This window comes from Xenopus laevis, chromosome 9_10L (genome assembly GCF_017654675.1).
Source record: "Xenopus laevis strain J_2021 chromosome 9_10L, Xenopus_laevis_v10.1, whole genome shotgun sequence".
In the NCBI taxonomy this organism is placed as follows: Eukaryota; Metazoa; Chordata; class Amphibia; order Anura; family Pipidae; genus Xenopus; species Xenopus laevis.
In genome coordinates this window covers 116,118,946-116,137,329 of record NC_054387.1, presented here as the reverse complement: position 1 = coordinate 116,137,329, position 18,384 = coordinate 116,118,946, and the positions used below count along the sequence as shown (strand labels likewise).

Below are 18,384 nucleotides of genomic sequence, written 5' to 3'. Positions count from 1 at the left end.
AGCAGGTTCCAGTCAACCTATGTGACTGATTGGACCACTGGTCACATGGCGAAAATAGAGCTCACCACAGTTCACCAGAGGGAAATAAACAGTCTGTTTTTACTCTTTGATAGATATGTTCCTAAAAATCCTACTCAAGTGAATACAGAGCTCGGAAATTTCCCTCTGAACTCTATTTTCACCCTTTAAGAAATATATATGCCAAAGGGCTTTGCTAATAGATAAAATCATCCCAGTCCGTAGCATCTGTTAAACATAAATCACTCTCTATCATGCACAAACCATATGTATTTGTAGAATCGCTGCGCCTGATTATAAACCCCGATGCGTTCGTAATTATCTATTAAGATTGATGGCGTTGATATGTTTTGGGCAATTAGCTGTGAGTTTAGGCCAGTTCTATAAAGAGAGGAATATTGAACGTTACTGGATTCCTGTTGGGGGCCAATCCTGGGCTACACTTCATAGATTAAAGGGCAGTGGTTAAAAGGAAGGCTGTTTGATCCCATTCATAGTAGCAGTAGTGATGGGATGAGGATGTGAACCATGACAGTTTCTTTAAAGGCCTTTAATGAAGCATTGTAAATACCTTCCAAACTAACCCAATTATCATGTCCCTCTTATGTTGGGGCCCGAAAATCTTTAATGAAAGGGCTTTTTTCTGTGTGTAAATCAGCCTTTATGCGTTCTGTCATTTCTTGGCTGTCTGTGTAAAGAACTGCTGCAATTGCAGTCGTAAGGATGGCCTCAATCTGCCAGTTGCGAATCCTTATCTCGTTACCGTAATTAGATCTAGTAAGATGCTTCATAGGCTGTCTGGAATGTTTATGCTTGTTATGTGCAGGGAAAGTTTCTTTTTTAATTTCATTTTCTCAAATGGTTGAATTAATAATATGAATTTTCTTCATTTGTCTGTCTGGGATATCGAGCATGTTGGCCGCTGTGTTAGCTGGTTCTGCTTGTCTGCCATATTCCCGAAAGCCCTACAATTTAAGCCTTCCAGTGGATTTTTGCGCAGTGGAGGTAGATAAGTAAGATACAGCAATAGCAGTGATATTGCAGACATCAAGGTGATTGCATAGTTACACAATGATTAACTATACCCATACATGGGTTAATCCCCTTGTTGAGTGGCGTCCCAAACTAGCAGAATTTTGCTTAATTTGACCACTCATGCGCTATCGAATAATATAGTGGGCCTAAGGAAATCCATAGGATGAGGGTTTGCATCAGGCACCTGCTGGAAAAGCCCAGTACTCACAGTTGCCGATTCGGGTTGAAGGACCTGGTTCAGCAGAAGGTGTGCCACCCAACCAATAATTAACCAACCTAGCCAGTAAATAACCAGATAGAGCCATGGCTGGTATTGCAAAGTTACGTAGTTAATCTTTTGTAGTTGCCTTTCACCCGCATGACGTAATTTAACAGCACCTGTAAAAGTCCAACGGAAAGACGGCAACCCTAGTCAGCAGTTTCCATCGGCCCATGTATGTCAACCTTTAGGGGCATTATTTATTAAATTTGTAATAACAGAGCTGACCCTTTGAATATTATCCTAAAAATCCTATACAAGTGAACAGAGAGCTGGGAAATGTCTCACTGACAAACTTCAGTGAGCTCTAGTGATGCAAGGGTTGGGCCAAAACTAACAGGTTCAGGCAGACTTTTAGTAGTGATGTGTGGGTTGACCACCAAATGGACGGATTTGGGTCGAAATTTGGCAAACCATTGTGGGTTATGGTTGGGTGCAGGTCAGACTGGTGTAGTACACTTCTCCACTGCTCTGGAAGATTCCCTGCCTTGGAACCATAGGCACGCACAGATGTAGAATACAAAGCAAGAAGACGCAGTTTTGGGTTGGACACGGGTCCTACAAGGCAACATTTTGTGAGTTAGGGTCTGGTGCAGGTTAAGATTTTTGCGTGCGGGTTGAAAGGCACCTACCTGCCTTTCCCAGTGACAAAACCATTGGTAACCCTGTCCCTCTATGCTGTTATGCTAACATTATTATAGAGGATGAATTGGTGTCGTTTCTAAAGCTGCTTAATCACAGACTGAGTTTTATCCTGGTCAAAAAGGGGTGGGAGAGGACCAGTGCTCCTATGCTACCATAATGCTCAGATGCTGGATTTCACAGTATCTGGCAACAGGCTTGTGGGGAAAAAGGCCCACCCTTCACAATTTCACCCTAGGCTTGGCCCCTCAAGTGCCTACATAGAAAATATGGCCACTTTCCTAACTAAAACCTTAGGTCTAATGGCCTCTTCCTGTTATCAGAATGGTATGCTGGCCATATTTTACTGCATAGCTCACCCCATTCCCTTTCTGCCTAAAATACAAGCATTATGTTGATGTACCCTGGTGCATAAAAATGAGCCGAGCAGTTTAGCAACGTGGAAGAGAGCAGATTAGTAACTAAGAGTAATGCTAGATAGACAGCACTTATAAATGGGATTCTCTGATAGGCAGAACAGAATAGATTTACATTCTTATTAAATTCAAACACATTTAGAGGAGAATTGTGCTAAATTGCCGGCATAATCCAAGGGGCTTGCCTTATAGCTTGTCCACTCGGTCCTTGGAATAATGTTATCCGTGTCTCAAGCTGTCTGTAGATATTGGGCCATTCTTATTATTCTATTTGCATTCTAGAATGTCTCATTAGGAGCTTTTGCTGTATTTATTTTGGAAGAGACTGTGGCTCCAGGAACCTCAGGATGAAGTCAAAAGAGGTTCCTGAAGCTCCTGTGCAATCCATGGTTTGAGGTGTTGTCTATTTGACTGTCCATTGAGGTGCACCTTATTGTCTTTGTGACTTTGTGTTTCTTGAATGTGTTTCTATAGGATAGTGGTTTTCAAACTATGGGGAGGTGCCTTCTCTGTGGGAGTCCAAAGCCTTGACGGGTATACCCAGACTATAGGCCATTTTTGAAAGATTTAGGTGACTGGCACATGGTGGTTTTCTTCACTGGCTTACATACACCAGAGGAGAAAATATGATCTGCCTTCCACCCATAAATCTTCCCCATGTGTACGCTGAAAGGCTGACGCTGGGCCTGTCAGTGCCGGCATATCCATGCTTGTGAAAAAAACACATCATGTGCCAGTTGCCTTAGGTAGAGTGTTCTTAGATACTCCTGGTAGCCCGACTTGAAGGTCATTAAAGCTGCGAATACATTATAAGAGCCACTTGTTCGGCTAGGTCACCAGATGTGCATATCTTTACCTGATCTGGCCATCAATGTGCTCAGCCATATCAGAAAAACTTGATCTTCTGTCCTCCAGGCCAACGGTCAGATCGTATTAGGTTATATGGATTAGGGTTGCACCGAATCCAGGATTCGGGATTCGGCCAAGATTCGGCCTTTTTCAGCAGGTTTCGGATTCAGCTGAATCCAACTGCCTGGCCGAATTGAATAAAAAAATCACATGACTTTTCATCACACAAACAAGGAAGTCAGCATTTTTAACAGTGCATAGCACTTGTGGGTTCTCTTTCCCCCCTAGTTGCTATAATTTACATATGCAAATTTGGGGTTGGATTTGTTTAGGGATTCGGACGAATCCTAAAATTGTGGATTCGGTGCATCCCTACTATGGAGAAATGATAGACTAGAAACACATTATTGCACCAATGGGCTCCGCTCATTCCTACTCTATAGCATTATACAGGTATGGAACCTCGGGACCTGGGGTTGTCCAGATTAGGGATCTTTCCGTAATTTGGATCGCCATACCTTAAATCTACAAAAAACAAACAAACATTTAAACATTAAATAAACCCCATAGTTTTGCCTCCAATGACGATTCCTTATATCTTCGTTATGATCAAGTAAAGATCAAGGTACTGTTTTAATAGAAAAAAAGAAATCCTTTGTAAAAACTTCATACCTTAAGTCTACTAGAAAATCATATAAATAATTAAATAAACCCAATAGGCTGGTTTTGCTTCCAATAAGGATTCATAATAATTAATTGGGATCAAGTGCAAGGTACTGTTTTATTATTACACAGAAAAAGGAAATCATTTGTAAAAACTTGAATTGAGTAAAATGAAGACTAGGAGAAACCTTTCTGTAATTTGGAGCTGTCTGGATAACATCCAGATAATGGATACCTGTATCTGGCTTGGACACTCGATGGAGAGGAACACTCACTGGCCCCTAGGGGGCAGACTTAGAACACTAAAGGGGTAGTTATTTTATAAAGCTCATTTATATTATATGGCCAAGAGGAAATTGTCACAGATTTAAACACACACCTAGTCTGGATGTTAAAATAAATCTGTAAAAATAAATCTGTTCAACAAATAGTTTTAATATTTGTATTATTGTTTATGACCTGTGCGGGATTGATGTCTAACCTTTATTTTCTGCCACCTACAAATCAGTCATACTATTTTCCAGCTGAGCACTCCTAATAACTGCCTCCTGCTGCCAGTGGTTCATTCGTTTTGAAAAGTGAGGCCTTGACTCACAGCGGGAATGAGCTGTTTGCAGCAGGAAATAAATTTGGTTGCAGGAGCTCACAAGTAAATCATTAAACAGCTATACATTGGGAGCTAGAATAATACATTCATAGAATACATATTTTTAATATTTATTAAGCATCACCTTTATCAGTGCATTTTTTTAAATCGTTTTTAGGCTCTCTCTTTAAGTCCAATGTGCTGGGGTAGAGTCACATCACAGTAAGCCTTTAAAAGTGTCAAACAGGGACTGGGCATACTTAACGTTGGCTGTTTGGGCAAACCTCGGCAGTACTTGGCATACTTACATGCATCTCAGCAGACGCTGGAGGTCAGCCAATCACACAAGTACATCTTGCCAATGTCATTTCAGGCCTTTTCATTCTTACTGCAGAGAACAGGCTGTATTTACCCTTTACCTGGGTACCTTGGGCAGCAAATACAGATTTGGCAGAAAAAGTAGAAAAGGAAGCAGAAATAAAGGCTGAGTATATACATATACTATATAGGTATGCTCAGGACCTGGATTTTTTTGGATAAGGAGGTCTTTCCCTAAAGGGATGGGGTTCACCTTTAAAGGGGGTGGTTCACCTTTAAGTTAACATTTAGTATGTTATAGAATGGCTAGTTTTAAGCAACATTTCAATTGCCCTTCATTTTTTCTGTTTTTTTTAATTATTTGCCTTCTTCTTCTGACTCTTTCCAGCTTTCCAATGGGGGTCACTGACCCCATCTAAAAAAATAAATGCTCAGAAAGGCTACATATTTATTGTTATTGCTACGTTTTTTTTTTATGTCTTTCTATTCAGACCCTCTCCTATTTATATTCCAGTCACTTATTCAAATCAATGAATGGTTACTAGGGTAGTTAGGACCCTAGCATCCAGATTGCCGAAATTGCAAACTTGAAAGCTGCTAAATAACTCAAAAACCAAAAATAATAATAAATTAATTAAAAAAATGTAATTAAAGGTGAACAATCTCTTTAAGACTACTGAAAAAATTATTTAAACATGAATTAAATCCGGAAGAATTGTTTTTTTTTTTGCCACTAATATGGATTCATGCAGCTTAGTTGCCATCAAGTATAAGGTACTGTTTTTTTATCACAGGAAAAAAGTAAATCATTTTTAAAAATTAGAATTATTTGCTTATAGTGGAGTCTATGTGAAATGGCCTTCCTTTCATTTGGATTAATGATAGTTAGACCAAGGAGAGAGTTTTGGGGTGTTTGTCCTTGAGCTGAAACGTAATTTAAATGATCTTCTATGACCCCCTTCTCAACAGCAACTCCCTGCGGTGATGTCAGAGATGGGCGAGAACCTAGTATTATATTAGGGGAATATTAATTGTCAGTTCCTGTTCACGGGAGCTTGTCACTCTTGGCGTCTGTCCTAGGTATGAGATGCCACCTAAATACCAGTGCATTAATGCCCCTAAGCGTCTTGTATAAAGCATTTTCCAAGAAATCATCAGGCCCTTTGTTATAACAAGACTCCGAAACCCAACACTAACACCAGAATGCTTGTTTTTCTCATGTCCTGGAGCTCAATGCAAATCAGCTGCCCGACTGTTTTCCTTAATTCACTTTACACTACAGGAAATGTGCAGGGCAGCACCCACGGTTCATGTCAACAGCTGCTAAGTATTCCAAAGATGGCCATAAACAGGGGTCCACTGCAGGCCCGGACTGGCAATCTGTGGATTCTGTCAAATGCCAGAGGGGCTGCTGTATGGTTCCATAGAAAGTTACCATATAGTGGGCTGGTAGGGTGCTTGGGCTGGTAAATGGGTTATTTGGGCCTCTGTGTACTTGGAATGGCAGGGCCTATTTTGACTCCCAGTCCAGGCCTGGTCCACTGCAATGTGATCAGAAGCATGGGGGTGCCAAAGATTGGATCAGACCAGTATGATTCACTATTTGGGGCAAAGATCCTTTCTTGGTAGTTTCACAAAACCAGTAGATGTAACCATGCATGACCAGCTTTATACACTGTCACATTCACTTGTTAGGTGAAGTTGCCAATAGACCACCATCGCGGCAGACCAAATTGGGATGATCTTATCGTTTGGCCTCCAAGTCAACAATTGGCTCATAACTGGGTTCTAGGGAGACTCTTTAGGAGGCTGCATCTCTGTGTGTTGATTTTTATCCTGTGTGGTAGATATCCACCTGCTTTTCATATAAGTACTCAGCAGCAGAATTTCTACTGCACCCCTGCATCCGTTCTCTCTCCTAGTTGCCCCTTCTCCTAGGCCCGCCTCATCCCTCCTCTCTCCTAGGCGCCCTCCTCTTTCCTCGCTCCTAGGCACCCCTCATCCCTCTTCTCTCTTAGGCGCCCCATATCCCTCCTCTTTCTTAGGCGCCCCACTTCTTTCCTCTCTCCTAGGCACCCCTCTTCCCTCTTCTCTCTTAGGCGCCCCATCTCCCTCCTCTTTCTTAGGCGCCCCACTTCTTTCCTCTCTCTCAGATTGCTGAAATTGCAAACATTGGAGCTGCTGAATAGAAAGCTAAATATCTCTAACACCACAAATTATAAAAAAATGAAAACCAATTTCAAATAATCTGAGAATATCACTCTTTACATCGTACTAAAGGTTAACAACCCCTTTACTTAAAGTAACAATGGAACATTAACATCCATATTTGTGCATTGGTATATTAAGGCCAACTAAAACCTGACATCTGGAATATGCTCACATCTACATTTACCATCTCATAGTGTGAAAAACAATGAAGGCTAATAACTGTGTGTCTGTGCTCTTCCCTAACAGATTTGGACATGCAGCTGTATGACATGGGATATCCCTCGGAGGAAGAGCCAGCCTGCTCGGTGGATTTTGATGATATTGCAGCATTTGAGGTGAGTCCCGTGTCCATGGGAAGTTTACGACAGCCATTGGCTTGGAGCTAGCAAGAAGGAGGTTTGTTTTTCGGCAGGATTGTTCATTTTATATTGACGAGGCAAGGGAGTCGGCAGTGTGCAAATTGCATTTCTTTCCTCGGGTCGTCCTGCACAGTCACACCTTGTTTTACCTGTTCTGTGTCATTCTCCAGGGTGAATCAATCCATAAAGCTGGGGCAGAGTGCTGCGAGCCAAGCCACGCGTTGCCACTGACCTTTTCATGGTGGCCTCTGGGAGTTTACTTTGTACTTAGGTGTCCTATACACTTGTGCTTGGGTTTCTTTCCTGGGTACCGTGCAGGCGCCCAATCACTGCAGTTGTCAAGCATTTCTCTGCAGCCTCATTAGGAAGCACTTTTGTCATAGGGGCAGTAATGATTTTAGTTGGGGGCACTGTTCAAGGGAACAACAGGTATTTCACTTTTATAGAGACAGGCTTGTTTATTTATGGAAGCACAAGTGCATTGCCCTGACATGGGCACACAACTGAATGGACATTTAAGCTTATATACATATATACATGCTCCTTCAATTTACGGCCACTGTGCCCCTTTGACCTGCTCTGATAGATTACACACAAGATCACTTTAATGCAGGTGCACTTGTGTGTAATGCTTGGGACCTGGTGTTTCCGGATAATGGATCTTTCACTAATTTGATCTTCATACCTTAAGTCTACTAGAAAATCATTTAAACATTAAATAAACCCAATAAGGCTGGTTTTGCTTTCAGTAAGGATTAATTATATCTTAGTTGGGATCAAGTATAAGGTACTGTTTTATTATTACAGATAAAGAGGAAATCATTTATAAAAATGTGTATTATTTGGGTAAAATGGAGTCTATGGGAGACGGCCTCTCAGTAATTTGAAGCTTTCTGGATAATGGGTTTACAGATAATGGATCCCAAACAAGGTAAACTGGAATTACCGTCAGGGCTGTGTTTTCTTTTTAGTCAGCTGGAGGCATGTGCCCAGGGCAGTAGCTGCCACCCCCAGATGCCTAAGTAGAAAAAAAAATTAAAGGGAAAGGGTTACCCCAGTCCAAGGTTCGTAATAAATTTGCTTCCCCCACCGATGATTTTGGTTTTTATTGCAAGAAAATATGCTCAGTAGGCATCGGGCAAATGACTAGAGCTTGCCCTACTAACATGATGAATTTGTGCCACTGTGGAGGACATTAGAATAGATTAACAGTGGATAGTGGCACCAATAATACAGGGCTGGAGCTGAGAAATCCATTTCAGCTGCCTGTGCAGATCTGCTGCACCCAACAGACTGTTCCCCCTGCATACTGGGCCAAAGTGCAGCTTAGAATGTAACAGAGCAAAGCGACGGTATTGGATATTATGCTGTAAAGGTAAAGTGAAGCCAGCACAGGGTTCAAAGAGCAGCACCTTCCAACCCTATTGCACTAATAGCCCTGCATTTATGGGATTTGTCAATCCTGGGATTAAAGGGCCTGACTCAATTGCTAATGTACAAACATACAGTGATTACATATGCATGGAGATGGCTTCTTCACCTAAAGTGTGTAATAATGGCTGGGACATATTTAAAAGGGTTGTTTACCTTTAAATTAACTTTTAGTGATATTCTGAGACAATTTGCACTTGGTTTTCATTTTTTTTATTATTTGTGGGTTTTGAGTTATTTAGCTTTTTTTTTTTTTCAGCAGCTCTCCTATTTGCAGTTTCAGCAATCTGATTGCTAGGGTGCAAATGACCATAGCAACCATAAATTGATTTGAATAAGGGCCTGGAATATGAAAAGGAGAGGGCCTGAATAAAAAGACGAGTTAAGGGGGAAATACATATTAGATTTTAGCTACAATATGTTCACAGACTCGAAATATGGGGGGTTGTGGATATTTATTGCTGCCCTGGATACATGAACTAGACAGGTAAGTGGTTTGCATGTGATATAGATATGCCTTTACTAGACGTGGTGTAAATGGTGTGCAGCTATGTCTGTAATTATCAGGAAGGTTAGAAAGAAACTGAAAAACTCCACTTTTGGGGGGCGGAGTTTCTTTAAAGGGGTTGTTCACCTTTAAATTAACATTTCTGTATGATGTAGAGGGTGATATTCTGAGACCATTTGCAATCGGTTTTTATTTTTTGTAGTTTTCGAGTTATTTTGTTGTTTTATTCAGCAGCTCTCCAGTTTGCAATTTCAGCAATCCACTTGCAAATGACCCTAGCAACCATGCAATTATATGAACAAGAGACTGGAATATGAATAGGAGAGGCCTGAATGGAAAGATGAGTAACAAAAGCAATAACAATAAACATGTAGCTTTACAGAGCATTTGTTTTTAGAAGGGGTCAGTGACCCCAATTTGAAACAGTCCGAAGAAGAAGGCAAATCATTCAAATACTATATAAAAGAGAAAATGAAGGCCAATTGAAAAGTTGCTTAGAATTAGTAATCCTATAACATACTAAAAGTTTTTTTGTTTTTTTTTAAAGATGAACCACCCCTTTTAAGGTGCAAGGTACCATTTCCTCCATGTCCATATTGATCCATTTCCTGCAAGCATGTCACCTGACATTGATCTGAGTGTCGCCATTGATTTCTGCCATAAAGCAGGGCAGAGCTGCTGCTATATCAGAGAGAAGAAACGTAAAGATATTTAAATTCCTTTCAGATAATGTTCATTGTTACCTATGAGAGCGCTTTTTTTGTAGTCTGTGTGGCTTGCCTCATACATGACAATGAAAACCATGGATATAAATAGTTAAAGGAACTTACTCTGTTTCCTACCCTTGCACAAGAGGAGGGAGGAAGAGAATTGAACTGACAGTTCAGCCGCCAAGAAGAAAAGCACTTGGACAGGTCACAATAACCAGCATTCCCTTCCCAGAGGTACCTTGCTATATGGAGAGGGCGGCAGAACCAATGAGTAACCAAAAACAGGTATCTGAGATATTTCTGATTGCTCTCAATCCCCCATACACTTAAATTCAAACTATAAGCTTTCAGTTGATTGCTTGGCACACATGGCATACCTACATGGTATAGGGGTGGGCAGAGGCTGGCACTTGGGGTGGGATAAGTCAGCTTGGAGTGTTTGACTGGAGCAGGTCAGAAATTCTGCACTGGGAGGTTATTGGGCCACATTCTTTTCTGACAAGTTGGCCTAGAGTAGGCCCGGACTAGCAATCTGTGGGTTCTGGCAAGTGCCAGAGGGGCTGCTATAAGATGTTATAGACACTCACTATTTATTGGGCTGTTTGGGCCTCAGTGTACTTGAAATGCCAGGGACTATTTTGAATCTCAGTTCAGGACCTGGCCTAGAGGTTATGTGATCAGCATCCAATGCTAAAACTATGCAATAATAATGAAAACTGTGCATACAACTGCAATAGTACAAAACAACCTGTGGCCTCCCATATGTCGCCAAGCTTCTTTGATCAGGGGTGTAACTACAGAGGAAGCAGACCCTGCGGCTGCATGGGGCCCCATGAGGCCCTACTTAATGAGCGAATTTAATATATATTCGTAAAAAAGGACAACCTCTGGATATTTTGGGGGGCCCTAAAATAAATTTGCTGTGGGGCCCATTAATATCTAGTTAAGCCACTGTCTGATGTTTTTAAATGCAATAACCATTTGTTCTTCTGCCTTTAAAGGGATCCTGTCATCGGAAAACATGTTTTTTTCAAAACACACCAGTTAATAGAGCTACTCCAGCAGAATTCTGCACTGAAATCCATTTCTCAAAAGAGCAAACAGATTTTTTTATATTCAATTTTGAAATCTGACATGGGGCTAGACATATTGTCAATTTCCCAGCTGCCCCCAGTCATGTGACTTGTGCCTGCACTTTAGGAGAGAAATGCTTTCTGGCAGGCTGCTGTTTTTCCTTCTCAATGTAACTGAATGTGTCTCAGTGGGACATGGGTTTTTACTATTGAGTGTTGTTCTTAGATCTACCAGGCAGCTGTTATCTTGTGTTAGGGAGCTGCTATCTGGTTACCTTCCCATTGTTCTTTTGTTTGGCTGCTGGGGGGAAAAGGGAGGGGGTGATATCACTCCAACTTGCAGTACAGCAGTAAAGAGTGATTGAAGTTTATCAGAGCACAAGACACATGACTTGGGGCAGCTGGGAAATTGACAATATGTCTAGCCCCATGTCAGATTTCAAAATTGAATATAAAAAAATCTGTTTGCTCTTTTGAGAAATGGATTTCAGTGCAGAATTCTGCTGGAGCAGCACTATTAACTGATTTGTTTTGAAATTTTTTTTCCCATGACAGTATCCCTTTAAGTTTGGAAATTGCATTGTTGCCAGGGTGCCACTTAACCCTAGTAACCAAGCAATGGTTTGAAGAGAAAGATATGTGATAAAAAAATGAATAACAATAAATAGCCTGCCTGGTTTGCTACAATCTAAATCGCCGTCGGGATGGCACTCGGAATGCTTCGTTTTCCGAAGTTGCCTCACGAGGAAACTTCGGGCAGAATTTAGATTCTAGCCAACGGGAGGCAGTTTGGGGATATTAACCCCCCCCCGAAAAAGAGGCAATGTATCGCTGGGTGACTAAATCTTCCCAATTTAGTCTTTGCGCATGTCTTTGCCCTTAAGCTGTAGCTGTTGGTGAAGCTATTTTCTCTTAATTCCCAGGAGGAGTGTCTCAGTCCAGGAATTTTTATCTCCCCCTGGTCTCCAAGTGGACCATCTGCATAGGTATCATGACCAGAAATGATCTCTCACTATATAACATAAGGGTGTTTAAGGGCTAGTCCACACGGGGAGATAGCGACGCGTTTGCGGTCGCGGCGACAAAGCGCCGCGACCGGCGCAGGCGACAGTTTTGTATGGGCGCCTATGTAAAAACGCCTGTGCTAACCACACGAGGCGATGCGCTTTTCAACAGTCGCCTGAAAAAGCCTGGCGAGGCATTTTCAGGCGACTGTTGAAAAGCGCATCGCCTCGTGTGGTTAGCACAGGCGTTTTTACATAGGCGCCCATACAAAACTGTCGCCTGCGCCGGTCGCGGCACTTTGGCGCCGCGACCGCAAACGCGTCGCTATCTCCCCGTGTGGAATAGCCCTAAAGGGACATTATAGCCAGTAATCCGTTTTAACCCAACAGCTGGGAAAGTGTTATTAAAGGCACACCATTTACACCACGTCTAGTAACCCATAGCGACCAGCAAGTTGCATTTATCACGCACATCTTTGAAAGCATACATCTGATTGGTTGCTCTGGGTTAATAGCCCTGGGTGCAAATTTACAGTTTATTCAATGAAGCTATATGAAGGTATTTCTTGTAGATTGTTCTGTTCTTAGGAACTTTCTGATTGGTCTTCATTTTTTATAGCTTTTAAATGATTTGCCTTCTTCTTCTGCCTCTTTCCTGCATTTTGTTCTCTTTCTATTAAGCCCCTCTCCTATTCTTTTCCCAGTCTCTCGTTCAGGCCACTGCCTAATTGTTGGGGTCAGTTGGTCCCTAGCAACGAGATACCTTCTGAAATTCCAAACTGCAGAGCGGCTGAACAGAAAACTAAATAATTCAAAAACCACATAGTTTCAGAATATTTGCATTGTACTAAAAGTTAATATTAAAGCTGAACTACCCCTTTAAATGAATCATGTGTGACAGGGGGTGGCACATTATGCCCATTTCTATGCTACTCTCATCTGCTGCCAGAGGCCCAGCGACACAGTGTAATTATTTCCTAATGTTGGCAGCCGAGCTCTGTCTGTTGGTGCAGTAGAGCAGTTGGCGTCGGGAATGTTGGAAGCTGCAATTCAGCAACAGGTGAAATGTTCCAAATAAACCCATTCAGCCTTCTCACCCCTTTAGAGTACCGGTAGGTTAAGTTAGTAAATACATGCACTCTCTTTTTTTCAGCGGCAACTGTCTCTGCAAAAGCCCCTGCTTTGGTTGGGAAGAGCTTAACAGAGTGGGCAATATTGTTTTCGGTGTAGGCAGCAGCAGGATCAAGGTGCAGTGCATGTGAGGAGTTAAGGGCAGGAGGAGTGTACCTGAGCTCCATGTGACACACAACAGGTCTGTCCCCTCCCAGCTCCAGGGAGACGCTGGAGGTCAGAAACAAAAGCCACTCTATATTCCCTGCTCTCACTCGCTGGCTTCCTGGATTTTTCCCCTTCCTCCCTTCCCGGCTTCCACCCAGTCTCACACTGAAGCTGCTTTCTCTCCCCAGCGCTGGCACAAGCGGGCGGCTGCTAGGCCTTTCAGGGGGGATGCCATGCAGTCCTGTAAGGATGGAATATCAGGTGAGTTTCAGGGAGAGTTTCATTGGGTGTGAATAACTTGGCAGGGAATACACTAAGGAACATGCAGGTATAATGCAATGCAGAGGGCACAGGTGTAATGCAGCCCAGGGGGACAGGTGGGACGCAGGTTTAATGTGGCACAGGTGGGACACAGGCATAATGCAGCACAGTGACAGAGGTAGCACGCAGTTTTAATGTGGCACAAGTGGGACGCGGGTTTAATGTGGCACAGGTGGGACGCAGGTTTAATGTGGTACAGGTGGGAAACAGGCGTAATGCAGCACAGTGACACAGGAAGTATGCAGGTTTAATGTGGCACAAGTGGGACACAGGTTTCATGCAGCACAGTGACACAGGTAGTACGCAAGTTTAGTGTGGCACGGTGGGACGCAGGTTTAATGCAGCATGGTGGGATGCGGGTTTAATGCGGCACAGGTGGAACGCAGGTTTAATGTGGCACAGATGGAAAGCAGGTGTAATGCTTCTCAGTGGCACAGGTGGGATGCAGGTGTAATGCTGCCAAGTAGCACTGGTGGGACGCAGGTTTAATGCAGCAAGGTAGGACTCAAGGGTAATGCAGCACAGTGGCACAGGTGAGACACAGGCATAATCCAGTGCAGTGAGATTTAGGTGTAATGCAGCACAGTGGCACTGGTGGGACGCAGGTGTAATGCTGCCGAGTAGCACTGGTGGGACATAGGTTTAATGCAACACAGTGGTACAGGTGGAACGCAGGCCAGTGCAGTGGGACTCAGGTGTAATGCTGCCCAGTGGCACTAGTGGGACACAGCTGTAATGTGGTACAAGTGGGACACAGGCATAATTCAGTTCAGTGGGACGCAGTTGTAATGCTGGCCAGTGGCACAGGTAGGACATGCAGTGTATGAATTGAGTGCTCTGTAGGTACAAGACTATGTGCAGCTGGTGTATACAGCCTAGTGTACATGTAGTGTAGAAAAAACACATGTGCATCACTGTCATTAGGTGTCTGTAGCCCTTTGGAGGGGCCGTGGTTATAAGTAAGACTGTCCAAGCTATACTCCCATTATTCTCAGCCTTTGGTAATATGAGGTTATAGGGCAAATAGATTATATCGGGGGTTATCCAAGTTGCTGTGAGTCACAGGTAGACAATTCAACTTGTGACTCACACCAGCTTGATGTATATAAATATATGCTGGGAACAGCTGGAGAGTTGCAGCTTTCATTATATAATACATCTTTATTGAACTGTACTTGGGATTCATATGTATTACCGCTTACAAATTTGGTTGCAAAACACCATTATTTTTCCCCCCAGAATTCCAGCGTAATTTATGAATATGCTAATATGATGTTCTAGATGCCCTTTCAAACTACAATTCCCAGCATTCACTGGAGCATTTCAGCAGCCGTAGGTGGGCAGACCTGCCTTAGGAGGTACTTATTGGTGTTTATGGTCCAGGTTATAAAAGAATATGATTTCCATGCCATGCATTAGCTGCATGATGGGCTGTATTTACAATGCTGGGTTTACATAGACAAGGAAAGCAGATTAATGAGCCGTAGCTGACGAGCTGATTATTAGCTCAGGGTTTGGTTAATGTAGAAACCAGTGTGTTATTAAATGTTTAACAGGGAAGTGAGATAACTGCGTGATAACTAGTCATATATGGCTGACGGCTGCAGGATATTTGCTTACTAAGTGCCTTATTGCCCTGCTCTCTATAAGGCTCTTTTGTTTGTACAGCTATATAATACACAAGAGCCATGAATATCCTGTAAATTATATAGTGAATAAAGTACCCCCTCTTGTAAAATATAAGGATATTATTAGTTACCGAGGAGTTTCATGACCATATAAAAACACGAGGCCGAAGGCCGAGTGTTTTTATACAGGTCATGGAAGTCCGAGGTAACTTCTAATATCCTCATATTTTACAACTGGGGGTACTTTATTTATTATAATACACAAATTTTAGTGAGTCATGTGACAGAAATGACATCACTACTCACCGTTTATAACTGATGACATCACTACTCACCGTTTATAAGGATATAATTTACAGGCTATTCATGGCTTTTGTTTATTATATCCTTATAAACGGTGACTAGTGATGTCATTAGTTATAAACGGTGAGTAGTGATGTCATTTTTGTCAAACGACTCCTAAAACTTGTGTATTATATTTAAGAAAGTACCCCTTGTTGCAAAATACGAGGATATTAAAAGTAACCTTGGATATCCATGACCTGTATAAAAACCTTGTGCTTTTATATGGTCATGGAACTCCTCGGTGACTTATAATATCCTTATATTTTACAATAGGGGGTACTTTATTCACTATATATCCCATGTAAGCTTGGGCATCAGCTTGCTCTTATACATTGCCCAGACAGGTGAACCCCGGTGTTTGCTAATAACTGATACCTCGCAGGAGCTGCATTATGTAGCCATTAAGTATCTCACTACAGGAGTGCAGGAATGATCCCAGAAGCATTTGCCTATTGGCTAAACCTATGATGACTATTAAAGGGGTTGTTCACCTTTACATTAACTTTTAGTATGACGTAGAGAGTGAAATTCTGAGATAATTTGCAATTGGTTTTCATTTTTTTATTATTTGTGGTTTTTGAATTATTTGACTTTTTATTCAGCAGCTCTCCAGTTTGCAATTTCAGCAATCTGGTTGCTAGGGTCCAAATTACCATAGCAAACGTGCATTGATTTAAATAAGAGACTGGAGTATGAATAGGAGAGGCCTGAATAGAAAAGGGAGTAATAAAAAGTAGCAATAAATACATCTGTAGTGTTACAGAGCATTTGTTTTTTAGATGGGGGTCAGTGACTCCCATTAGAAAGCTGGAAAGAGCCAGAAGAAGAAGGCAAATAATTCAAAAACTATAAAAAACAAATAATGAAGACCAATTGAAAAGTTGCTTGGAATTAGTAACTCTGTAACATACTAAAAATTAACGTGACGCTGAACCACCTCTTTAACCTGCAACAGTTTTTGATTGGCTGAACACTTGGTCATGTGCTGTGTGGAGTGTATAAACGCTACTCATAAGCCCACCGCCGGGTGCGACTGGTGCTCTCAAAGCCTTCACTTGGTACAGTCTTACCCCCATGACGTGCAGCCATCCTAAACCACTCAACGTTCCATCTCAAGCACAGGTTTTGTTACCATTTCATTCCTTTATAATGCAGCCCAGGTGTTTATTCAGCCCGAGCCAGGGTTTGGCAAGAGCCAATGGCGTATTCATGACGTTCTTCTGAAAATATTTATATCTTCTTTATACGTTTATACATCATGGAAATGTCTATAAATAGGTGTGTGAATGGGACCAGAAACAAAAGGGTTGCAGGTGTGAAAAGGTTTGGCAGTGAAGGGGTTACAAGGAAGCCAACTCTCAAATAGGGTTGTACCACTCGGCTGTCTCAATGTCTTGCTTCTGTTGTTATTCTAACAGCAATAGACTAATGTAAACTAACTTCTCATTGGTTGATTGTAAGTTCCTAGCCTGGGGTTCTGTTCTGCACACCTTCAGCCATCTGCCTTGTGCTAAACTACAACTTGCTATATACATACACCTCCATTAACTACTATGACGGTAGCTGAACTACAAATCCAATCTATCTGCCATAGGCTCACTGCCATATTGTGGCTAGAATTGTAATTCCAAAACTGAAGGGCTGGCCTCCCTTGAATGTCCCAGAGCTTATTCTAGAGGGACTAAGTGTGAAAGGCAGTGGTCAGGGTAGAGGAAAATGTCTTTCTTATTTTAGGTAACCCTGGAAACTCAGCCTGAAGATCATTGAGGCCCATGCAGCCATGTCTTAACACCTATCATTGCCATCTGACTAATGCACTTGCCCTCTTATGCCCCCTTCAGGTGACCGAGGTGACAGACAGCGCCTACGTGGGCTCAGAGAGCGCCTACAGCGAGTGTGAGACTTTCACGGATGAGGATACTGGAGTGCTAGCTCCACATGAAGATCCTGAAACAGAGGGGGTTGGAGGGGTATCCAGATTGCCCCCACCTGCAACGTGAGTATTAGTGGGTGAATGACAGCAGGAGACCCCTTCACAGGGGAGAAACGTGTCATTGGCGTGGTGGGAGACATGTAAATTCGGGGAGATTAGTCGCCCAGCGACAAATCTCTTCTTCGGGCGACTAATCTCCCCGAAAAGCCAGCTAGAATTATATTTGCCGGCGGGATGGCATACGGATCGCTTCGGTTTTACGTAGTTTCCTCGTGTGTCAACTTAGGACGACTACGGTCTGAATGCCATCCTGCCGGCAATTCACATTCTTGCCTGTGGGAAAGCTAATCTCCCCCGAAACTGCACGTCTGCCACCACCCTAAAGGAGAAGGAAAGCTACCGAAATAGTTTATTGCCAATAGATTAGCCACAATAGTGCAAGCTATAACACTATATTTATTCTGCAGAATATGCTTTACCATACCTGAGTAAGCAGCTCTAGAAGCTCTCTCTCTGTGTTTAGGATAGCAGCTGTCATATTAGCTTGGTGTGACATCACTTCCTGCCTGAGTCTCTCCCTACTTACTCATAGCTCTGGGCTCAGATTACAGCAGGGATGGGAGGAGGGAGGGGGAGTGGGAGAGAAGAGCAAACTGAGCATGCTCAAGCCCTAGCCCTGGAGGTTTATGCTGAAAACAGGAAGTCTGATACAGAAGCCCATGTGTACACAATAGAAGGAAAGAGGACTTGGAGCAGCATTATTTTGAGGGTTTACTGGTGTATTTATTTGCCTTACC

The 18,384-nt window shown here is 42.5% G+C and overlaps 1 protein-coding gene across 4 annotated transcripts in view; it reads left to right on the top strand.

The window, feature by feature from the left end:
• Positions 1-18,384, top strand: part of rab11fip3.L (RAB11 family interacting protein 3 (class II) L homeolog) — a 57,978-nt gene that overhangs the window by 18,179 nt on the left and 21,415 nt on the right. For 3 of the 4 annotated variants that reach the window (XR_001933203.2, XM_018236504.2, XM_018236505.2), the window contains exons 3-4: positions 7,244-7,332; positions 17,496-17,650. Coding sequence is in view for 3 of the 4 variants with exons in the window: in XM_018236504.2 (XP_018091993.1) it covers positions 7,244-7,332; positions 17,496-17,650 (244 nt within the window). In the remaining variant the exon portion in view is untranslated. Of the gene's footprint in view, positions 1-7,243; positions 7,333-13,302; positions 13,622-17,495; positions 17,651-18,384 lie in introns of those variants that run through there. The other variant, XM_018236506.2, reaches the window with a different exon arrangement.